This window comes from Schistocerca americana, chromosome 10 (assembly GCF_021461395.2).
Source record: "Schistocerca americana isolate TAMUIC-IGC-003095 chromosome 10, iqSchAmer2.1, whole genome shotgun sequence".
NCBI lineage: Eukaryota > Metazoa > Arthropoda > Insecta > Orthoptera > Acrididae > Schistocerca > Schistocerca americana.
The window spans coordinates 145,960,182-145,986,020 of record NC_060128.1 but is presented as its reverse complement, the minus strand read 5'-3'; the positions used below and the strand labels follow the sequence as shown (position 1 = coordinate 145,986,020).

General features: G+C 44.1%; 1 protein-coding gene and 1 non-coding gene across 2 annotated transcripts in view; one reads left to right on the top strand and one right to left on the bottom strand.

Annotated features, from left to right (window-relative positions):
• LOC124552313 (protogenin A-like) overlaps window positions 1–25,839 on the bottom strand; it is a 394,295-nt gene that overhangs the window by 308,794 nt on the left and 59,662 nt on the right. The window contains exon 3 of the mRNA XM_047126586.1: window positions 4,167–4,260. Within this exon, the coding sequence (XP_046982542.1) occupies window positions 4,167–4,260 (94 nt within the window). The remainder of the gene's footprint in view (window positions 1–4,166; window positions 4,261–25,839) is intronic.
• Trnat-ugu lies at window positions 3,993–4,066 on the top strand. The gene has a single exon. It is a non-coding gene; the product is annotated as a tRNA-Thr (tRNA).

Genomic DNA, 25,839 nt, shown 5'->3' with positions numbered 1-25,839 from the left:
TCTGAACACGCTCGCACTATTCCATGGATTACACTAGACGCAGACAGTTGGGGTACACTAATTCTGTCCGGGGGGGGGGGGGGGGGGGGGCGTACAGGGTGGCGGCAGGAAGGGCATCCGACCACCCCTTATAACAAACCTTGCCAAATCCGTTCCTAACCGTGCCGACCCTGCGAAACTGCGGGACAAGGCACCAGCAAAAGAAGAAGAAAAGTGTTTGACAACTGGTGCAGGACAACCGACAGCTGCTACGGAACACGCAAAAGATGACAGCAACAGGAAATGCAGGGGGCGGAGGGGAACATGTTAACTGCAGCGAAGCCTGTGCTGGATCGATCTGTACACATTCGACAGCCCATGCAGTACGGTGTTTGACGACGACGGTTCCTTAACCTATCAGTGCGATATTCCGTGTTGCACTGCAACATGTGCGCAAGACAGCGTTTGAGCGCTTACGATCGTGGACGAGCAGCTGGGCGGTTCGAAGCCGTTCAAAGTTTTACTGCTGTGGTCGCAGTTATCTGTGTGTCTAACAGTGACATCTCCCGATTAAAAACGGTCGCCGAAGGTGTAAATGCTATGCGGATGCATGCCCACGGTCGTAGATGGAGCACCACACCGCAAGAGGATCGATACGCAGCCTTAGTGGCTAAAAGGAACAGACATCTCATTCTTATGCAGATCGCTGCAGACCTTGCAACCGCTACCGGTATACGTGTCTCTGCCAGGATCGCTTCGCGGTCATTAAATCAGGCTGATTTGTATCCTCGGAAGCCTGTTAAATGTGTCGCACTTCAACCACACCACCGTTGAGAAAGAGTTAGTTGGTATAGCGAGCATGCTTGTTGGATGATGATAATGGTGATGGAGAGGGTTGTATGGGCGCACGACGGCAAGGTCTTCAGCGCCCGCTCAGTAACAGGTTGAGACGGGTGTCAAGAAAATACTCAGAACATTATGATAAAACAGAACGTAAAACACATGTAACAAGGTTGGAAAAATATGTGCCTACCACACCGAAGCGTGGGACGAAGCATGCCGCCAACAGTAAACGTGGACAGCCCAGGAAGAAAGCGGCAGAGGGAGCTAAAACAATATAGCAGATGGAAGTGGCTGGCTGACCGCAAGGAATAAAGGGAGGAGCCAGCCACTGTGCAATACACTAAAACCTCCAGCCTAAAAGTTTAGGCCAGAGTCCAGACACATCACAAAATTTTAAAACGTTAGACACACACGTCTCATCATTAGCTACGCGTCCGTCCCCGGTAGCTGAGTGGTTTTAGTCAGGAGCCAACGCCTGAAGTGGCCCAGATTTTTTTTTTTTTTTTTTTTTTTTTTTGTTATAGGATGAAAAGTGGCGGTGGCACTTGTTTTTTTTTATTTCCATTTTATTAAAAAAAAGGGGGCAGCAAAAAAAAACAACGACAAGTCGTAGAAAAAAAAAAACAAAAAAAAAACAAAAAAAAATAAAAAACAAAAAAAAAAAAAAGTGGTCAGCGTGACAGACTGTCAATCCTAAGGGCCCGGGTTCGATTCCCGGCTGGGTCGGAATTTTTCTCCGCCTAGGGACTGGGTGTTGTGTTGTTCTGATCATCATCATTTCATCCCCATCGACGTGCAGGTGGCCGAAGTGGCGTCAAATTGAAATACTAGCACCAGGCGAGCGGTCTACCCGACGGGAGGCCCTCGTCACACGCCATTATTATTATTATCATTAGCTACAACACAGGACAGATCCCCATCAACTTGTGCTTCTGCCCTTGCATCACGGTATAAAATGCAGTCTGTTAAAATGTGCCGGACAGATATGTGTACACCACAAGCATCACAAAACGGGGGATCCTCCCGCCGTAATAGAAAGCTGTGTGTGAGAGGACAGTGGCCAATCCGAAGACGTGTGACGGCCACTTCTTTCCGCCTGAGCAACCGGCAGGACGTACGCCACGACCGAGTTGTTGACTTCGCCAGCCGCAGATTATTGGCCGTCAGCACCAGCCATTCTTCCTCCCACATCTCCATGCACTTCTTGTGGAGTGCAGAGATGACAGACTGCAAGGGAATAGGACACTGGACCACATCCTGCTCTGTGCACGCCTCCTTGGCAGCCCGATCGGCCTGTTCATTGCCCCATATTCCTATATGACCAGGCACCCAGCAGGACACCGGAGTCAGCAACAATGCTGCAGAGTGATGTTGGGGTTGGGTTGGGTTGTTTGGGGAAGGAGACCACACAGCGAGGTCATCGGTCTCATCGGATTCGGGAAGGATGGGGAAGGAAGTCGGCCGTGCCCTTTGAAAGGAACCATCCTGGCATTTGCCTGGAGCGATTTAGGGAAATCACGGAAAACCTAAATCAGGATGGCCGGACGCGGGATTGAATCGTCGTCCTCCCGAATGTGAGTCCAGTGTCTAACCACAGAGTGATGTTCTCCGATGAAACCCGCTTCACTGTGGCAAGTGATTCTGCCCACCAGTTACTGTGGAGATTGGTTGGTTTAAAAGCGGGAGAAGGGACCAAACTACGAGGTCATCAGTCCCTGGTTCCTAGTAAAACAATGCCACAAGTGCGAGAATAAAACGGACGAAACATATAAACAAAACTGAAAGAAAGGAAAAGCCGTAAGAACGAAAGGAAGGCAACGAACACTAAAAGGAACAAAAGAGGACAAGAAAACAACAGAGACGCTAGATACAGAAGAGAGTAAAACATGAAAGCAGATAACAGTGGCTGGCCAACCACGAGAATAAAAAGGGAAAGCCAGCCACTCCGCAACACATTAAAACCTCCACCCTAAAAGCACTAGGGTGGATGACACAGAGGGACAAAGGACATGCGCTAAAACCTACATAGAAGCATAAAACCGACTCTCACGGATGAAATGTAAAACTAAAGCTACTGTGGAGTTATTGTCGCCCAACACCGAAACAGAGATCTGGGAAAGTTAAAAGTCTGCCGCAGAGCGGCTCAAAGTGGGCAGTCCAACAGGAGTACTGTCATTTGGGAGCCACAGCGACACGGAGGTGGGTCCTCGCGACGGAGGAGGTAACGGTGCGTTAGCCACGTATGGCCAATGCGAAATCGACAGAGGACAACTGATTCCCTGCGAGAGGCCCGCATGGACGACTTCCACACATTCATAGTCTCCTTAATGACACGCAGTTCGTTGTGTGTGCTGTTATGCCATTCCGTCTCCCAAATCTGGAAAACACTGCGGTGTAAGACAGAACGCAGGTCAGCTTCGGATATGCCTATCTCCAGAAGCGGTTTCCGCGTCGCCTGTTTGGCCAATAATATTTGCCCATCCGCTCATTACTCGCGCCAACTAAGGTGACAACACCTGTCAGCAGCCCCTCAATTAATTATCATTTATTCTAGAGAAGCTGCACGGTCATCAATGGTATCTGTTCTTTCGAGAACAGTTACTATCTTCATATACAGTTAAAGGCTGGAAGAAGTAAAGCTGTGAGGACCGGGCGTGAGTCGTGCTTCGGTACCTCAGATTGTAAGAGCACTTGCCCGCGAAAGGCAAAGGTCCCGAGTTCGAGTCTCGGTCGGGCACACAGTTTTAATCTGCCAGGAAGTTTCATATCAGCGCACACTCCGCTGCAGAGTGAAAATCTCTTTCTGGAAACATCCCCCAGGCTGTGGCTAAGCCATGTCTCCGCAGTATCCTTTCTTTCAGGAGTGCTAGTTCTGCAAGGTTCGCAGGAGAGCTTCTGTAAAGTTTGGAAGGTAGGAGACGAGGTACTGGCAGAAGTAAAGCTGTGAGGACGGGGCGTCAGTCGTGCTTCGGTAGCTCAGATGGTAAGAGCACTTGCCCGCGAAAGGCAAATGTCCCGAGTTCGAGTCTCGGTCGGGCACACAGTTTTAATCTGCCAGGAAGTTTCAAATATTAGGAACATTACGAATGTAGATTGTGGACAGCTGGGAATGTGGGTCCCACGGGGAGCGTGCAAGACGTAAGTCCCTGCAGTCGCGCTATTCATCTGTGTCCTCGGTGGCTCAGATGGATAGAGCGTCTGCCATGTAAGCAGGAGATCCCGGGTTCGAGTCCCGGTCGGGGCACACATTTTCAGCTGTCCCCATCGAGGTATATCAACAACACCTGCCGGCAGCTGAAGGTTTCAATTAATATGTCTATGTGCTGCTGCTGCTGCTTACTGACCTGCGAGCTCCAGGGCGATGGCTGGAGACGCCACGAGTCCCTCTGGAGTCCGAAGCATGCAGCGGTACTCCCCCAGGTCTGCCTTGGGCTGCACCTGCGAACAACACACACAGCCATTCAAACAACTGGAAAACAACCGCGTCTCTGGCAGCAAAGGGATGCGGGCAACAGATGCTGGGTTTGCGGTCCTCCTTGCCGCGATCAGGTGTGTCCTCCTAAAGAGATTTAAACGGGTACAAGTCACCAACTAAGCAGCCATAGGAAAGGCTTATACACTACTGCCCATTATCATTGTTACACCAAGAAGAAATGCAGATGATAAACGGGTATTCATTGGACAAATGTATTGTACTACAACTGACATGTCATTACATTTTCACGCAATTTGGGTGCATAGATCCTGAGAAATCAGTACCCAGAACAACCACCTCAGGCCGTAATAACGGCTTTGATACGCCTGGGCATTGAGTCAAACACAGCTTGGATGGCGTGTACAGGTACAGCTGCCCATGCAGCTTCAACACGATACCACAGTTCATCAAGAGTAGTGATTGGCGTATTGTGACGAGCCAGTTGCTCGGACACCTTGGACCAGACGTTTTAAATTCGAGAGAGATCTGGAGAATGTGCTGGCCAGGGCAGCAGTCGAACATTTTCTGTATCCAGAAAGACCCGTACAGGACCTGCAACATGCGGTCGTGCATTAAACTGCTGAAATGTAGGGTTTCGCAGGGATCGAATGTACGGTAGAGCCACGGGTCGTAACACATCTGAAATGTAACGTCCACTGTCCAAAGTGCCGTCAATGCGAACAAGAGGTGACCGAGACGTGTAACTAATGGCACCCCATACCATCACGCCGGGTGATACGCCAGTGTGGCAATGACCAACACACGTTTCCAATGTGCGTTCACCGCGATTTTGCCAAACATGGATGCGACCATCATGATGCTCTAAACAGAACCTGGATTCATCCGAAAAAATGACGTTTTGCCATTCGTGCACCCAGGTTCGTCGTCGAGTACACCATCGCAGGCGATCCTGTCTGTGACGCAGCGCCAAGGGTAACCGCAGCCACGGTCTCCGAGCTGATAGTCCATGCTGCTGCTAACGTCGTCGAACTGTTCGTGCAGATGGTTGTTGTCTTGCAAACATCCTCATCTGTTGACTCAGGGATCGAGACGTGGCTGCACGATCCGTAAGAGCCATGCGCATAAGATGCCTGTCATGGCTGCAATCCGACCTTTATCAAAGTCGGAAACGTGATGGTACGCATTTCTCCTCCTTACACGAGGCATCACAACAACGTTTCACCTGGCAACGCCGGTCAACTGCTGTTTGTGTATGAGAAATCGGTTGGAAACTTTTCTCGTGTCAGCACGTTGTAGGTGTCGCCACCGGCGCCAATCTTGTGTGAATGGTCTGAAAAGCTAATCATTTGCATATCGCAACATCTTCTTCCCGTCGGTTAAATTTCGCGTCTGTAGCACGTTATCTTCGTGGTGTTGCAATTTTAATGGCCAATAGTGTAGATACATACCTGGAGACTTCACATTAAACCCGTCCTCCAACGAGACGAGGCAGCTAACGTCGACGTGGAAGCGGACGGGAACTCCGACCGACGAGCTGGCTAACGTGATTTGCACTCTCAGCCTCCTGCAGCGACCGTTGTCGGCTTTACTTGACTCCCAAAATACGAAGTTTGCTCACGAAAATGTACGCGCGTACTATAGCTGCGTCAACTCTAGTCAGCAATTGTCTAAAAAGGGCGGAGAAAATCGTGTAGAAGATTCTGGTCTCGTCGATGGCTTCAACAGCCAACTGTTCGTAGAGGAACACTACATAATGCTCCACACCTTTCTCAGATACATACTACTAGAAGTTACTCTTTAACTTAACTGCATTCTCATCCCATTTTCGGTTTTAAATTGAATAGAGTTGAAGTAGAGTGTCTAATGACAGTTAGTGCATCCATAATATCCACATCCTCACTGTTGCATTGACTACCAGCACTCCAGAATGACCCAGTTCGTCACATACATTTCACGATCGAGATTCGTTTCTCCATTCAAGTGGAAGATGAGATTTTACGAATCTGCTGGTCAACACTCAAAATTATATTTACTGGCAAGATACAAACATCAACCGGCCTATCAACCCACATATAGGCACTTAAATTTTACAGAAAGTTTCGAAATAACAACATCTTCAAGTGTGTAACTTTACATAGGAGGGTGAGTCAAATAAAAACCTTAAATTTGTAATAAGAAATCGAAATTTCGCGCCTTTATCCTGCAAGTTGGTAAGCGTGCTACAAACAGGGTGCAGAATGGCCTGTAGATGGCAGCATAGTGCAGATGCACACATACCGTCGCAGTATCAGTGTTAAGATGGCCGCCCCACTTGCGACTTGCACCAGGGAAGAACAACGTTCTGTTATTCGGTTTTTGCGTAGTGAAGGTGTGAAACCTATTGAAATTCATCGGCGAATGAAGGTTCAGCACGGTGATTCATGTTTGTCACAGCAGCAAGTCTACGAATGGAGTAGGAAGTTCGCAAATGGTGTGACTTCAGTGGAAGATGTTCCTCGTCCAGGTCAGGCACAACGAGTTGTGACTCCACAGAACATTGCAGCAGTTGAAGCCATAGTGAAGGAAAACCGCCGAGTGACACTGAATGACACTGCAGCATGTTTACAGATTAGTCATGGGTCAGCACACCACATTGTGCATGATGTGTTCCAGTTTCACAAGTGTCTGCAAGATGGCTGCCACGGCAGCTGACTCCTGAAATGAGAGCACGCCGTGTTTATGCTTGTGAAGAACTTCTTCGGCGCTTTCAACGAGAAGGTGATTGCTCACTTGCAAGAATCGATACTTGGGTAGAAACCACCAACCGGAAACAAAGAGAGCGAGTAAGAAATGGCGCCATTCCTCATCGCCAAAACCAAGAAGTTTCGAACAGAACTATCAGCAGGGAAGCGACGAAAAAGGCGTCATTTGAGAGCATTAAATGCCTAGAGGGACCACTGTCGCTAGTGCAGCATACACAAATCTCCTAAAAAATCATCTGGGGCCTTAAATCAAATCAAAGCGACATGGACGGCTGTCAGCAGGTGTCCTTTTGCAACATGACAATGCAAGGCCCCACACTGCCCGTACAACAGTTGCAACAATCACAGACCTGCATTTTGAGTGTGTTCCTCATCCACCCTACTCACCAGACCATGCCCCAATTGATTTCCATGTGTTTGGACCACTCAAAGACGCAATGGGAGGAAAGAAGTTGCGTTCTGATGAAGAGGTACGCCACGCGGTGCATGAGTGGTTGCGCGGACTAACAAAATTTTTTTCTAAAGGAATTTATTCACTTTGTAAGCACTCGAGGACTTGCACTGAGCATGGGGCAGATTATGTTGAAATGTGATACAGCTTTGTACCACTTCTACACAATAAATATTTAGGGTTTTCATTTGACTCATCCTCGTATATAGACTGGCACTCACGACTTCTGGTCCCCGGGGAAACATTCCAGTTCATTAGCCTTACGTGAAGGACCTGTCAGTCAAAGGAGGACAATAGGTTTGCCCCCGATGTAGACAACCCGCAGTGTGGGGTGATGCCCTCTTGTCCCACTACTGTCTCCTAGATTGGTCATTCTTCTTCTCGGTGGTTAGACGACCTTTCGTGTGTTCGCGGGACATTAGTGGGATAGAGAGTCCTGGCGATGGTGCGACGACGAAGTCAGTGGCGGACGCAGTGCTGTAGTTGTGTTGTGGACGAGCAAGTTGCGTACCGGAATGTTGGACATGAGCATAACCTGCCGGCCGGACGATGCAGTGTCACTGAGGTACTGTTTTTGGTCAATGTTAACACCAGGCCTGGTGTATGTTCATTCATCCGCAGTGTTCCGCTTTTGGAGGATAGATTTTCCTTTGGTGGGACTAGTTTTTAGGGGGCTTATTAACAAACAAGAATAAAGTTCTTTGTGCCTTTTGGTATAGGAAGCTCGCGTGTGGATATTGATACCAACAAGTACCCACGAGTTACGAGGGCTATCCACAAAGTACATTACGTTTTGGAATTAAAAATAAATTATTGGAAATTTTTTTTATTATATACAGATGAAAGCCATACTTAAATACTACTTTTCTACATAGTTGCCATTTAAATTAAGGCACTTATCGTAGCGATGGACGAGCTTGGAAATTCCTTCGTCGTAAAATTCGGCCGCCTGCGCCTTCAACCACGTGGTTACCTCTTCTTGAAGCTGTGCGTCGTCATCAAAACGCTGCATAGCCAACCACTTCTTCATTGCTGGGAATAAGTCAACGTCGCTCGGTGCCAGGTCAGGACTGTACGGCGGATGAGGAAACAACTCCCACTTAAAAGATTCGAGAACTTCACGAGTGGCATTTGCCGTGTGGGCCCGGGCGTTGTCGTGAATCAGCAAGATCTTTGAGCCCAACTTTCCCCTGCGCTTGTTTTGTATTGCTCTTCTGAGGTTGTGCAGAGTTTGGCAATACCTTTGAGAGTTTATTGTAGTGCCTCTTTCAGGGAAATCCACAAAAATCACGCCTTTTCTGTCCCAAAAGACAGTCGCCATCACCTTTCTTGCCGACATTGTCTGCATGCATTTCTTGGGTTTTTGGGGGGAATTTGTGTGAAACCCACTGCATTGGCTGCAATTTTGTCTCGCAGTTCACATGCTTAACCCATGTTTCGTCACCAGTAACGATGCGATCGAGTAATGAGTCGCCATCTTTAACGTAAGCTGATTCACGACAACGCCCGGGCCCACACGGCAAATGCCACTCGTGAAGTTCTCGAATCTTTTAAGTGGGAGTTGTTGCCTCATCCGCCGTACAGTCCCGACCTGGCACCGAGCGACTTCCACTTATTCCCAGCAATGAAGAAGTGGTTGGCTATGCAGCTTTTTGATGACGACGCACAGCTTCAAGAAGAGGTAACCACGTGGTTGAAGGCGCAGGCGGCCGAATTTTACGACGAAGGCATTTCCAAGCTCGTCCATCGCTACGATAAGTGCCTTAATTTAAATGGCAACTATGTAGAATAGTAGTATTTAAGTGTGGCTTACAACTGTATATAATAAAAAAATTCCAATACTTTATTTATTTTTAATTCGTAGCTTCGTGGCCTGTCACTGTTTATAGAAGCGCCTGTGTTTGTGTGTCTAATACTGCCCTGTTGCAGCTCTGACCTGGGATGTTGTCGTTGTCTCTTTTTATTATTATTTCTTTCTTGTCTCAGACGTTATGTCTGGTTAAAAATGGAAGGTGACGCGGACCTTGATCAAGCGTGACTTACTTTTAACTGTACAGTATATGTTACATTGCGTTTAGGAACTTTCGGGTAATTGAACATGTATCAATAATTACAGATTTCTGTAGTTGTATATATACGCTTGGATGTAGCTGTATTGCGTTGATGTACTGGTGGATATTGTGTGGTATGACTCCTGTAGTCGACTGTATAATTGGTATAATGTCAACTTTATCCTGATGCCACATGTCCTTGACTTCCTCAGACAGTTGGATGTATTTTTCAATTTTTTTCTCCTGTTTTCTTCTGTATATTTATTGCATTGGGTATGGATATTTCGATTAGTTGTGTTAATTTCTTCTTTTTATTGGTGAGTATGATGTCAGGTTTGTATGTGGTGTTGTTTTATCTGTTATAATGGTTCTGTTCTAGTATAATTTGTATTCATCGTTCACCAGTACATTTTGTGGTGCATACTTGTATGTGGGAACATGTTGTTTTATAAGTTTATGTTGTAAGGCAAGCTGTTGATGTATTATTTTTGCTACATTGTCATGTCTTCTGGGGTATTCTGCATTTGCTAGTATTGTACATCCACTTGTGATGTGATCTACTGTTTCTATTTGTTGTTCGCAAAGTCTGCGTTTATCTGTTGTGGTATTGGGATCTTTAATAATATGCTTGCTGTAATATCTGGTGTTTATCGTTTGATCCTGTATTGCAATCATGAATCCTTCCGTCTCACTGTATATATTGCCTTTTCTTAGCCATGTGTTGGATGCGTCTTGATCGATGTGTGGCTGTGTTAGATGATACGGGTGCTTGCCATGTAGTGTTTTCTTTTTCCAATTTACTTTCTTCGTATCTGTTGATATTATGTGATCTAAAGGGTTGTAGAAGTGGTTATGAAATTGCAGTTGTGTAGCCGATGTATTTATATGAGTGATTGCTTTGTGTATTTTGCTAGTTTCTGCTCGTTCTATAAAGAATTTTCTTAAATTGTCTACCTGTCCATAATGTAGGTTTTTTATGTCGATAAATCCCCTTCCTCCTTCCTTTCTGCTTAATGTGAACCTTTCTGCTGCTGAATGTATGTGATGTATTCTATATTTGTGGCATTGTGATCGTGTAAGTGTATTGAGTGCTTCTAGGTCTGTGTTACTCCATTACAATACTCCAAATGAGTAGGTCAATATTGGTATAGCATAAGTATTTATAGCTTTTGTCTTGTTTCTTGCTGTCAATTCTGTTTTCAGTATTTTTGTTAGTCTTTGTTTATATTTTTCTTTTAGTTCTTCTTTAATATTTGTATTATCTATTCCTATTTTTTGTCTGTATCCTAGATATTTATAGGCATCTGTTTTTTCCATCGCTTCTATGCAGTCGCTGTGGTTATCCAACATGTGATCTTCTTGTTTAGTGTGTTTTCCCTTATTATTATTATTATTATTATTATTATTATTGAACGACCTGGTACGAACCGTATTCGAGGAATGGATGAAGGTGGGTGCCGCCAGGGATCCAAACCAAAAAAGGAAGACTATATATATACACTAGCATATATTGAGGAATCGTTGTTACCTCTCTGTGTAACCCTGTTCCCGATTATAGTTTGTTAATCTAAAGTGGCCGGAAGGTATTTGTTCCTTATGTATTGTGTTGGTTCAGATTAAAGACAAATATGACGATTACAGCTTCCACATATCATATCTTGTCTGTTATGATAAATTCCTGTACTGGACACGACGACGCGCAGTGGTTAATAATATTTTTCATATGTTATGTTTCTGCTAAGGCGTGTGGCCTGATACTCTTACTTTGTAATTTGTTTGGGGTAATTACTGATAAAACGGCCCATGGAGCACCAATATTTTGCGGAAACTGAAGCAAATGTTACTAAGATTATTAGCGGAATCTCTCCTCTTGATTTAATATATGAGAAGACTCACACGTTGTCTTTGGTGGCTTGTGTACATGGTAGCTTACTTGTTTAATGAAATAGTCTGACATATGTCACTGAACTCAATCGAATGCTCCATTCGCATTTCTGTCTGACGTTTCCATTAACGCGCTTCAGCCTTTGCAACAAGAATTGCAGTAAATACATTATTTATAATAGATAACATAGACTTTCGAGATAATGCTTCTATTACGTGAATAAGGAATACCCAGCATCTTTTTAGAAAATAAAAAAGTAAAGAATTGGAAAGAGGTGGACGTGAAAGTGTTACCTATCCCTTCACACCCCAAGATGCTATCAATTGCGCTAGTTTCAATGTTGCTGCCGTTACGCCGTATATGTCATAGACTGTCTAAAGACTAAATACACAAATGTCATTATTTGGTATTTAACTATGAAAAATTGTACCAAAAAGGCGTGCTTTTGATAGATCATCATTGTGCTGTAACATTGAAACGGCATACTTTCATAGCACACACGCATCGAACACAGATAGCCTAACTCTACTGATATGTAGTTACACGCCACTTTAATACAGCAAATCGTAGCTAAAACAACGGGTTTTTGGGAGCTTCACAAGTTGCTGACGCTTTGAAACAGCTTATATTCGTACCAGTACTCTAGGACAAAGACGACCCACCGAATACAATGTTTATTATGGTGGCTCCTCTTTTCTGCGTGTGACGTAAAACGATGTCTCATCCCACTGGCCATGTTCTTCTCGAAGAGGCAAAAAATCTGACATGCCACATTCTTTATTTCACGCTCCGCAGCGTCGCACTACGTGGAATTCCACGCTCTGACGTCACTAGCTCCTCGTCCACGCAAGTATACTTACCATCCGCTTCTTTATACAGAAGCATTTGCTTGCGTAGATTTTTATCATAACAAGGCACTGCCTTTAATGAACGAGATACTTACCACTTTTTGAATTCCCACCTCACTGCCTTCTAAACATGTACGAGGGTCACTCCAAAAGAAATGCACACTATTTTTTTAAAATCCATCTACATGTTTCGAAGTTTTACAGTGTGTAGATACATCCTTTAGGAACAATATTTTCAGTTCTCCACATAATTTCCATCCCTCTCAACTGCCTTGCGCCATCTTGGAACCAGATCCTGTATACCCGCTTGATAAAATTCTGGACCAGCCTCTTGGAGCCACTGTTTGGCAGCGTGCACAAGGGAGCCATCATCTTCAAACCTTGTTCCACGAAGAGTGTCTTTCAGTTTCCCAAAGAGATGATAATCACATGGAGCCAGGTCAGGATTGTAAGGCAGGTGTTTCAGTGTTGCCCATCCTAGTTTTGTGATCGCTTCCATGGTTTTTTGATTGACATGTGGCCTTGCATTGTCGTGCAACAGCAAAACATCCTGCTGTTGCCGATGTGGTCGAACACGACTCAGACGAGCGTGAAGTTTTTTCAGTGTCGTCACATATGCATAGGAATTTATGGTGGTTCCACTTGGCACGATGTCCACATGCACGAGTCCTTCAGAATCATAAAACACCGTAGCCAGAGTCCTTCGCAATCGAAAAACACCGTAACCATAACTTTTCCAGCAGAAGGTGTGGTTTTGAACTTTTTTTTCTTGGGTGAATTTGCATGATGCCACTCAATTGATTGCCTCTTCGTCTCTGGTGAAAAACGATGCAGCCATGTTTCATCGCCTGTCACAATTCTTCCAAGAAATTCATCTCCACCATTCTCGTACTGTTCCAAACGTTCGCTGCATACCGTTTTTCTTGTTTCTTTGTGAGCCACTGTCAACATGCTGGGAACCCACCTCGCACAAACCCTTTTTTGACTCCAACACTTTCAGTATTCTGTAAACACTTCCTTCCCCTATCCCAACGTAACGTGACAATTCGTTCACTGTGATGCGTCAGTCAGCAGTCACCAATTCGTTAACTCTCTGCACATTGTCTGGAGTGTGTGCAATACGAGGGCCGGCCGAAGTGGCCGTGCGGTTAAAGGCGCTGCAGTCTGGAACCGCAAGACCGCTACGGTCGCAGGTTCGAATCCTGCCTCGGGCATGGATGTTTGTGATGTCCTTAGGTTAGTTAGGTTTAACTAGTTCTAAGTTCTAGGGGACTAATGACCTCAGCAGTTGAGTCCCATAGTGCTCAGAGCCATTTGAACCATTTTGCAATACGAGGCCTGCCGCTGCGAGGACAATCCACAAAATTGCCGTGCCCGCTTTCATCACGTAACCGGCTTGCCCACCGACTAACTGTACTGCGATCGACAGCAACATCTCCATACACCTTTTTCATCCTCTTGTGGATGTTTCCCACTGTCTCGTTTTCACAACATAGGAATTCCATGACAGCACGTTCTTTCTGACGAACTTCAAGTGTAGCAGCCATCTTGAAGATATGCTGTGACGGCGCCACTCACGGGAACAGGTTGAACTAAGTTTGAAAACAAGCGGAAAGGATGTATCTACACACTGCAAAACTTTCACACATGCAGAACGAAAACTGTATTTTTACAAAGATAGTGTGCATTTCTTTCGGAGTGACCCTCGTAATACGGAGTGAAAGTGGTAAGCATTCTTACTTACCCTTGGATGTAGTATTGTTTAGATCAGCACACAGTCGAGAATAACTTGTTGTGAAATTCAGAAATTCTTGAGATTATTGCATTCCAATGTGAGGTAATAATTCTACGCTCAATTCTGCGCATATTGTGGTATGAACTATTCACTTTCGTTGCGTGCTGAAGTATTTATTATGAAGAAAGCCCAAAATTCTTCATTTTCGAGCTAAGAGTTCTTGCCTTTCGATTGAAACTGTCGATTATAATCACGTTTTATTAATTCATTACGAGTGTTTTCTTACGTGGTGGGTACAATTGCGTCCTCAAGATACAGGGGAAGATGTTACACGGATCACCGAAAGTTAGGTTGCAGACGATTTCAATTAAGAATGTGAACGTCTGTCTCAAATTTACTAGTTGAAACACCATCGAGAATTCAATAATTGTAAACTTAGCGTTCACTGAAGGTATTATTTCTTAGCTAACAGTTCCATTTTGTTGCAGACCTAACCATGGCTCTCAACAGACGATGTCTGATGGATAAGGAAATTTTAGAGGAACTAAATAGCATTACAGACGAGACGGCTGATAACTCAGAACTGGCAACAATGAAACCATATCAACTCTTCAGTTGTCGAAGAATCAGAAAGTGAAAATAAAACTGACAGTGTTGTAAGTGAAACCCTCTTCTGGTGTAGGGCAGGTCATGGACCCCAACAGTACTGCAGAACTGTTTTCTCAATCAAGCATGGCTGAAGTGAACGTTAGTAGTCCGATGGCAATTTTGGACGTCATTTTGACCGATGAGTTCTCAGAGCAGATCACTGCTTTGTCAAATTTGTGTGCGATACACAAAAGTAAGCATTTAATTTAATTGTGAACGAACTGAAAGCATTCTTTCGTTTATTTGTTATCATGCGATTCAATCCCTTACCTTGTCTTGGACTGTACTGGAGAAATGATTAAAACTTTTACAACAGTTGTTGCGCAAGTGATGTCTGTAAAATGTTACTTGAAAATTTTAAGATTTTTAGATACAAATTATAATTCGAAAATGTCAAAAAAGCGTGAAATTGGTGTTGATTGACTGTACGAGATTAGAGCTACGTTGGATCATGTCGTCAACATTGTTTTCAAGAAATTGTTTCATCCTGACAGATATCTGAGATACCTGCGGTGGGATTCGAAGGGAAAAGTTCCTTGAAACAACATACACCATATCAATAAATTAAAAGGGGTATTACGATGTGGGTGACTGCATGTGCTGGTACAGGATACTGTCTAGGAACGCCAGTGTATGAGGGCAGACACACTAACATGTCCTTAGGTGAATGTTCATAGAAAAACTTTCAATTCCTTACGAAGGACTAGGGTACTGCTTGTTCATTGGTACTTTTTTTCAAATGAAGAAAAATATGCTAAAGAAAAATTTGTTGCTTGTGCCAGTCATAAAAAAACGAAAGCTATTTCCTGTAGACAAATAAGCTGCTGAGAAAACTCTAAAAATGGGACATACAGTTATGGCCGGAGATAAAGGAGTAGCAGAATGGAAAGAAAGGGAAAACAAGTGTGTGTGCTAAATCTAAATGTTTTATTCGGAGAGCTAATAACAGGGTTGTTAGGGGAAGTGTTTCTTGTCCAGAAAGGATGAGGGATTACAACTTACGAATGGGAGTGGTGGATCGTTTTGATGCTTCTGTCTACCTCGTAACATCTCATTGAAATCCCGACATTGGTCGCTAAAGTTATTGTATTATTTAACTGAAGCAAGCATCCTCTATAAATATACAGGCAGTAAATGTACGTATGGCACAAAGCCGGCCGCGGTGGCCGTGCGGTTCTAGGCGCTCCAGTCCGGAACCGCGGGACTGCTACGGTCGAAGGTTCGAATCCTGCCTCGGGCATGGATGTGTGTGATGTCCTTAGGTTAGTTAGGTTTAAGTAGTTATAAGTTCTAGGGGACTGATGACCTAAGATGTTAAGTCCCATAGTGCTCAGAGCCATTTGAGCCATTTGTATGGCACAAAACCTGTGAGTTACTTGAAACACAGGTCATAGTTAGCAATTGAAATGGCTGGTTCCTTCCTGCAAGAATCAAAAAAGGCCCAGGATTTCACACTGGAAGAGAAAAGGGGATCAGGCCGAGCAACTGTAGCCAATACAATTCGCCTTACAAACGTAGGGCAGCATCTATCGGCAAAGGGTCTGGCCTCTCGAAGATTCGTCCACTGCAGTACTTCCAAGAAACAAAAACGTTCGACAACAGTTTGCATGAAATACAATGTAGCCGTCTGTTTGCAATGCTTCACACCTTACCACAAGCCAGATTCATAATTACGAATAAAGCTCCAATCAGTTGGATTCTTCTGTTTTTCTTTAGTTGTTCTCACATGATCCTTCAGTTGCTAATAAACGTCATACAATGACTGTTCATGTAGTGGATTTCTCAGTTAATATATATAATAACATTATCAATAAATTGAAGAAATAAAATATAAGTAACATGGTATTAATCCTCATGTATTTCATAATACTTGCATTTGAAAAGTAAAAGTATATGAAATCTAGTATCTGGTAATTATACAGGGTGATCAAAAAATCAGTATAAATTTGAAAACTTAATAAACCACGGAATAATGTAGATAGAGAGGTAAAAATTGACACACATGCTTGGAATGAGACGGGGTTTTATTAGATCCAAAAAAATTGCTAAACGTGATCGTGATCGACCGACATCTCTAGGGATGCTGAAAGACAACATCCGACGCCAATGCCTCACCATAACTCCGGACATGCTTTCCAGTGCTGTTCACAACATTATTCCTCAACTACAGCTATTGTTGAGGAATGATGGTGGACGTATTGAGCATTTCCTGTAAAGATCATCATCTTTGCTCTGTCTTACTTTGTTATGCTAATTATTGCTGTTCTGATGAGATGAAACGCTATCTGTTGGACATTTTATGAACTTTTGTATTTTTTTGGTTCTAATAAAACCCCATGTCATTCCAAGCATGTGTGTCAATTTGTACCTCTCTAGCTACATTATTCCGTGATTTATTGAGTTTTCAAATTTATACTGACTTTTTGATCACCCGGTACTTACGAAGTCAGCGGCGTTGCCGCAGTGATAACGTCGGTTCCCGTCAGATTACCGACGTTTAGCGCTGTCTGGCTGGGCTAGCACTTGGATGGGTGACCATCCCGTCTGCCGAGCACTGTTTGCAAGCGGGGTGCACTCAGCCCTTGTGAGACAAACAGAGGCGCTACGTGATCATACAGTGTAGGCTTTCACGACCGATATTGCCTTCACTTAAATCTTACGGGTTAGCACGCCGTGGTCGATGTATAGAACTCTCCCCTGACGTTTCGTCTCCGACTGCGGGAGACATCCTCCGAGATAAAGTGGCCAACTGCAAAGAGACCTCGAGGAAGTGCTGATTATACAGGGTGTTACAAAAAGGTATGGCCAAACTTTCAGGAAACATTCCTCACACACAAATAAAGAAAAGATGTTACGTGGACATGTGTCCGGAAACGCTTAATTTACATGTTAGAGCTCATTTTAGTTTCGTCAGTATGTACTGTACTTCCTCGATTCCCAGTTGGCCCAATTGAACGAAGGTAATGTTGACTTCGGTGCTTGTCTTGACATGCGACTCATTGCTCTACAGTACTAGCATCAAGCACATCAGTACGTAGCATCAACAGGTTAGTGTTCATCACGAACGTGGTTTTGCAGTCAGTGCAATGTTTACAAATGCGGAGTTGGCAGATGCCCATTTGATGTATGGATTAGCACGGGGCAATAGCCGTGGCGCGGTACGTTTGTATCGACACAGATTTCCAGAACGAAGGTGTCCCGACAGGAAGACGTTCGAAGCAATAGATCAGAGTCTTAGGGAGCACGGAACATTCCAGCCTATGACTCGCGACTGGGGAAGACCTAGAACGACGAGGACACCTGCAATGGACGAGGCAATTCTTCGTGCAGTTCACGATAACCCTAATGTCAGCGTCAGAGAAGTTGCTACTGTACAAGGTAACGTTGACCACGTCACTGTATGGAGAGTGCTACGGGAGAACCAGTTGTTTCCGTACGATGTACAGCGTGTGCAGGCACTATCAGCAGCTGATTGGCCTCCACGGGTACACTTCTGCGAATGGTTCATCCAACAATGTGTCAATCCTCATTTCAACGCAAATGTTCTCCTTACGGATGAGACTTCATTCCAACGTGATCAAATTGTAAATTTTCACAATCAACATGTGTGGGCTGACGAGAATCCGCACGCAATTGTGCAATCACGTCATCAACACAGATTTTCTGTGAACGTTTGGGCAGGCATTGTTGGTGATGTCTTGATTGGGCCCCATGTTCTTCCACCTACGCTCAATGCAGCACGTTACCATGATTTCATACGCGATAATCTACCTGTGCTGCTAGAACATGTGCCTTTACAAGTACGACACAACATGTGGTTCATGCACGATGGAGCTCCTGCACATTTCAGTCGAAGTGTTCGTACGCTTCTCAACAACAGATTCGGTTACCGACGGATTGGTAGAGGCAGACCAATTCCATGGCCTCCACGCTCTCCTGACCTCAACCCTCTTGACTTTCATTTATGGGCGCATTTGAAAGCTCTTGTCTACGCAACCCCGGTACCAAATGTAGAGACTCTTCGTGCTCGTATTGCGGGCGACTGTGATAAAATACGCCATTCTCCAGGGCTGCATCAGCGCATCAGGGATTCCATGCGACAAAGGGTGGATGCATGTGTCCTCGCTAACGGAGGACATTTTGAACATTTCCTGTAACAAAGTCACGCTGGTACGTTCTGTTGCTGTGTGTTTCCATTCCATGATTAATTTGAAGAGAAGAATAAAATGAGCTCTAACATGGAAAGTAAGCGTTTCCGGACACATGTCCACATAACATATTTTCTTTCTTTGTGTGTGAAGAATGTTTCCTGAAAGTTTGGCCGTGCCTTTTTGTAACACCCTGTATAGGCAGTACAGAGGGCACCACTGTCCATCACGTGGCGTCGGCTATGATACTGTCTCTGGTAACGCCAACATTCTCGATTGAAAGCAATCGATCGTCACGCTTTCGGTGCAATGCTGACATCCAAATTTTTATCCAGTTTATCACCTTCCTGTTTCCTGTTATATTTATTCCATCTCGATAGCCTCGCTACACATGCATTATTAGATTCCACATACTATTCAAGTGTTCTTACCATTTCTTTTGCTTTTCAAATGCAAATATTATGAAACAGATGAGGATTAATATTATATTACTTATATTTTATTACCTCATGCCTTCATAGCCTGTTGGGCGGAGTTTAGTTTTCATTATACTTACGATCCCGTTGGACGCCATGCATTTAGAAAATAAAGAAAATAAGTATGTTCTACCTCTTGCCATGGATTAGAAATAAAAGTATTTCAAATTTATTTCTGGACGCTGACAGTTGTTGTTGTTGTGGTCTTCAGTCCCGAGACTGGTTAGATGCAGCTCTCCATGCCACTCTATCCTGTGCAAGCTTTTTCATCTCCCAGTACCTACTGCAACCTACATCCTTCTGAATCTGCTTAGTGTATTCATCTCTTGGTCTCCCTCTACGATTTTTACCCTCCACGCTACCCTCCAATACTAAATTGGTGATCCCTTGATGCCTCAGAACATGTCCTACCAACCGATCCCTTCTTCTGGTCAAGTTGTGCCACAAACTTCTCTTCTCCCCAATCCTATTCAATACTTCCTCATTAGTTATGTGATCTACCCATCTAATCTTCAGCATTCTTCTGTAGCACCACATTTCGAAAGCTTCTATTCTGTTCTTGTCCAAACTATTTATCGTCCACGTTTCACTTCCATACATGGCTACACTCCATACGAATACTTTCAGAACTGACTTCCTGACACTTAAATCAATACTGGATGTTAACAAATTTCTCTTCTTCAGAAACGCTTTCCTTGCCATTGCCAGCCTACATTTTATATCCTCTCTACTTCGACCATCATCAGTTATTTTGCTCCCCAAATAGCAAAACTCCCTTACTACTTTAAGTGCCCCATTTCCCAATCTAATTCCCTCAGCATCACCCGACTTAATTAGACTACATTCCATTATCCTTGTTTTGCTTTTGTTCATGTTCCTCTTACATCCTCCTTTCAAGACACTGTCCATTCCATTCAACTGCTCTTCCAAGTCCTTTGCTGTCTCTGACAGAATTACAATGTCATCGGCGAACCTCAAAGTTTTTATTTCTTCTCCATGAATTTTAATACCTACTCCTAATTTTTCTTTTGTTTCCTTTACTGCTTGCTCAATATACAGATTGAACAACATCGGGGAGAGGCTACAACCCTATCTCACTCTCTTCCCAACCACTGCTTCCCTTTCATGCCCCTCGACTCTTATAACTGCCATCTGGTTTCTGTACAAATTGTAAATAGCCTTTCGCTCCCTGTATTTTACCCCTGCCACCCTTAGAATTTGAAGAGAGTATTCCAGTCAACATTGTCAAAAGCTTTCTCTAAGTCTACAAATGCTAGAAACGTAGGTTTGCCTTTCCTTAATCTTTCTTCTAAGATAAGTCGTAAGGTCAGTATTGCCTCACGTGTTCCAGTGTTTCTACAGAATCCAAACTGATCTTCCCCGAGGTTGGTTTCTACTAGTTTTTCCATTCGTCTGTAAAGAGTTCGCGTTAGTATTTTGCAGCTGTGAATTATTAAACTCATAGTCTGGTAATTTTCACCTGCCAACACCTGCTTTCTTTGGGATTGGAATTATTATATTCTTCTTGAAGTCTGTGGGTATTTCGCCTGTCTTATTCATCTTGCTCACCAGATGGTAGTGTTTTGTCAGGACTGGCTCTCCCACGGCCGTCAGTAGTTCCAATGGAATATTGTCTACTCCGGGGGCCTTGTTTCGACTCAGGTCTTTCAGTGCTCTGTCAAACTCTTCACGCAGTATCGTATCTCCCATTTCATCTTCATCTACATCCTCTTCCATTTCCATAATATTGTCCTCAAGTACATCGCCCTTGTATAGACCCTCTATATACTTCCTCCACCTTTCTGCTTTCCCTTCTTTGCTGCTGACAGTACTGCCTTATAAATGGTTAAGACCACTGCGCAACAATGGGTGTCGCATTGTCGGGAGACGTTCGGGATTTCCTGCAGACGCAGTTCTCCTGCGGTACGGAAAACAGCTGCATCACAATGTGCGGGCGAAGTGGCGCAGCAACTGGAAACATCAGTGTAGGCCTGTGCTGTGATAGTGCCACGCGAAACAACAAGGGGTGCAAGTCCCCTCCACGAAAAAGACGACCACACCATAACACCGCCTTGGCACTACTCACGCTGGCAGGTGACATTCACCGGGCATTTGCCATACTCACACCCTGCCATCAGATCGCCACACAGTGTATACCGTGATTCTTCACTCCACACAACCTTTTTCCACTGTTCAATCGTCCAATGTTTACGCTCCGCACACCGGGCGAGGCGTCGTTTGGCATTTACCGGCGTGATGTGTGGCTTACGAGCAGCCGCTCGACTATGAAATCCAAGTTTTCTCACCTGTCGCCTAATTGTCATGTACTTGCAGTGGATCCTGATGCATTTTGGAATTCCTGTGTGACGGTCTGGATAGATGTCTGCCTATTACACATTACGACCCTCGTCAACTGTCGTCGATCTCTTGTCAGTCAACAGACGAGGTCGGCCTTTTGTGTTGTACGTGTCCCTTCACGTTTCCGCATCACTATCACATAGGAAACAGTGGGCCTAGGGACGTTTAGGAGTGTGGAAATCTCACGGACAGACGTGTGACACAAGTGACACCCCATCACCTGACCACGTTCGAAGGCCGTGAGTTCCGCGGAGAGCCCCATTCTGCTCTCTCACGATTTCTAATGACTACTGATGTCGCTGATATGGAGTACATGGCAGCACAATACACCTAATATGAAAAACTATGTTTTTGGGGGTGTCCAGATACTTTTGATCACATACTGTATATCAAGTTGAAATTTATGTCAAATACTGAGGTCTACCAACCACTCGTGGTGGCAGAATAAACGTAAGTTTCTAAATCAATCCCATCGGAAGATACGTCCATTTATGTTACATATCCTGATACTTGCAAATTCACTCATCAGAACCTACAGCCTCCTTGCCGGTGACTTAGAATCGGGAAATCTGGCAAAAAGCAAGGTTTAACACTACAACCAAAAGAAACAATCGGCAACTTAATTTGTTACTGCGTTACATGAAAAAATTTTGTCATTTGTTCTCAGACTGTCTGCCTGTCAGTCTCTTAAGACACCCTTTACTCAGGAACTGATGGATGTATCATGTTAAAATTTAAGTCACATCGTAAGATCTATCGTCCCTTGGCGGTAAAACAAATATTAGCTTCTAAGTCAATGTAATCAAAAGATACGTTCATTTACGGCACACATTCTGATTCTGGAAAACTATTAAAAGCTATAGAATGAATGGAAAAACGTAGAAGCCGATATCGGGGAAGATCAGTTTGGATTCCGTAGAAATGTTGGAACACGGGAGGCAATACTGACCCTACGACTGATCTTAGAAAATAGATTAAGGAAAGGCAAACCTACGTTTCTAGCATTTGTACACTTAGAGAAAGCTTTTGACAATGTTTGGAATGCTTGATGTGTCGACAGAAGTGCCGACACAGTGTGGTTTGAGGAGACCGAAATGCACGCTATAAGCTCACGCAGGATGGCGTGAGGTCTGAAACAGGATACGTAATGAATGCTATAAAGAAAAGTACGTAGCTTCTGGAATACTTAAATTTAATTCATCATTTGTATACATCGTTCTTGATGAGACATGCTTCATACGATAACTATCAATTGCTATGGCGCCATGCTAGGTCGTAGCCATTGACTTAGCTGAAGGCTATTCTATCTTCTCTGCAAATAAACGAGGCTTCGTCCGTTGCATCGCTAGCTAAGTCGTCCGTACAACTGGGGCGAGTGCTAGGAAGTCTCTCGAGACCTGCTCGGTCTGCAATCACTGACAGTGGCGACACGCGGGTCCGACATATACTAATGGACCGCGGCCGATTTAAAGCTACCACCTAGCAAGTGTGGTGTCTGGCGGTGACACCACAATACTCTCTTTCAAATTCTGAAGGTGGCAGGGGTAAAATACAGGGAGCGAAAGGCTATTTACAATTTGTACAGAAACCAGATGGCAATTATAAGAGTCGAGGGGCATGAAAGGGAAGCAGTGGTTGGGAAGTGAGAGAGACAGGTTTGTAGCCTATTCCCGATGTTATTCAATCTGTATATTGAGCAAGCAGTAAAGGAAACATAAGAAAAATTCGGAGTAGGAATGAAAATCAATGGAGAAGATATAAAAACGTTGAGGTTCGCCGATGACATTGTAATTCTGTCAGAGACAGCAAAGGACCTGGAAGAGCAGTTAAATGGAATGGACAGTGTCTCGAAAGGAGGATATAAGATGAACATCAACAAAAGCAAACCGAGGATAATGGAATGTAGTCGAATTACATCGGGTAATGCTGAGGGAATTAGATTAGGAAATGAGTCGCTTAAAGTAGTAAATGAGTTTTGTTGTTTGGGGAGCAAAATAACTGATGGTGGTCAAAGTAGAGAGGATATAAAATGTAGACTGGCAATGGCAAGGAAAGCGTTTCTGGAGAAGAGAAATTTGTTAACATCGAGTATAGATTTAAGTGTGAGGAAGTCGTTTCTGAAAGTATTTGTATGGAGTGTAGCATTGTATGGAAGTGAAACATGAACGATAAACAGTTTGGACAAAAAGAGAATAGAAACTTTCGAAATGTGGTGCTACAGGAGAATGCTGAAGATTGGATGGGTAGATCACATAACTAATGAGGAGGTATTGAATAGAATTGGGGAGAAGAGAAATTTGTGGCACTACTTGACTAGAAGAAGAGATCGGTTGGTAGGATATATTCTGAGGCATCAAGGGATCACCAATTTAGTACTGGAGGGCAGCGTGGAGGGTAAAAATCGCAGGGGGAGACCAAGAGATGAATACACTAAACAGATTCAGAAGGATGTAGGTTGCAGAAGGTACTGGGAGATGAAGAAGCTTGCTCTGGATAGAGTAGCATGTAGAGCTGAATCAAACTAGTCTTCTGACTGAAGACCACAACAACAAACAACTTCCTGTTGACGTAGAATCGTGAAATTTGACAAGAACATGGTTTCACAGTCCAAATAGAGCGAAAACTCCTAAATTGTTACATTATTATAGGACACGAAAAAATATTTCTTTTGTCATTTCTTATCTAACATCAAACTCGAAGGTATAGGAATCACTGGGACCGATTTATTGGCAGTATCAATGTCGGTAGCAGGCAAAAATTGTCGAGATCCTCGGTTCTAGGGAATGGATGAATTATCTGTACACATAATTCAGTCTGTACGGAACACTTAGCGCAAGAGTCCCACCCCAACCTGGCAAATTTTTTTATTTATTATTTTTTTTTTTTTTTACCCGTCTTGTTCCGTAGGACTAAATTCAGGAGCAGATCGCCGTGGTCATGGAACGAATCAGTACATGACATTAACGTCAGAAATGTTAATAATAGATAATATTCACACGAATCCTATGCAGATGACAAGTTGCGGGTACATATTAGGCTAATTAGCAATGTAATACAGAAATTTGCTCAATTTTTCCAGGAATTTCGTGACAGAAGAGAAGGAGTGATGCATGAGAAGATTCTTCAGTTTAGGACTGAAGCTGCGAGGATTACTGCTAAGATTTTTTTAAATGCTTGCGGTAGCTTACTGAAAATGGATGCAGCAGAATACCTCAAACCTTTCTACACAAGAGTGTTGGTGCGATCGAAATGTAGATTTGCATTTTTGCCTAGCTGCTGATTCTTCGGAATATTTCCTTACTATTAACAATAAACGACATTAATGAAAATAAGTGTTGACAGGCGAATGCCAGAATTCCCTGGCTCCTGAACAGGGGTCGACAAGAGGTTTGTGAACCTCCACCACATGTTACTCGAACTGCCCGATTCTGAGCCAAAAATACCCTTCGTGCAAGGGTAGAGCTACCCTAACTTATAATGCCGTATGAAACTTCCTGGCAGATTACAACTGTGTGTCGGACCAAGACTCGAATTCGGGACCTTTGCCTTTCGCGGGCAAGTGCTCTACCAACTGAGCTACCCAAGCACGACTCACGCCCCGTCCTCACAGCTTCACTTCTGCCAGTACCTCGTCTCCTACCTTCCAAACTTCACATAAGCTCTCCTGCGAACCTTGCAGAATTAGCACTCCTGAAAGAAAGGATATTGCGGAGACATGGCTTATCCACACCCTGGGGATGTTTCCAGAATGAGGCAAAGGTCCCGAGTTCGAGTCTCGGTCCGGCACACAGTGTTTAATCTGCCAGGAAGCTTCATATCAGCGAACACTCCGCTGCAGAGTGAAAATCTCATTCTGTTTATAATGCTGTACGTTAGAAGCGAATGAAAGAAGTTGACTAATGCACTTGTTAAGACTTTCACTTCTGTCTGATACTGTTCCAGCGGTAAACATAGGAGCATTCAGTTTTTGGAAGAGATCCTGAAAATGGGCCTTCCATGATGCCGATGATGATGATGATTTGAGGTGAGGGGGCGCTCAACATTATGGTCATGAGCGCCCTGACGAAAAGCCAGCATGCCAGTCTCATGGGCTGAGGACGAAGGCTGTCCCCACATGCGGAGCAGTTTGTAATGGACTTAAGTATGCCTCTTTTCCCTACCAATTCAGGGATTAGGCCTGATAGTTCACAAAATTTCACTACTACTGTAACACCAGAATCAGTATCGGCGATGATGGTGG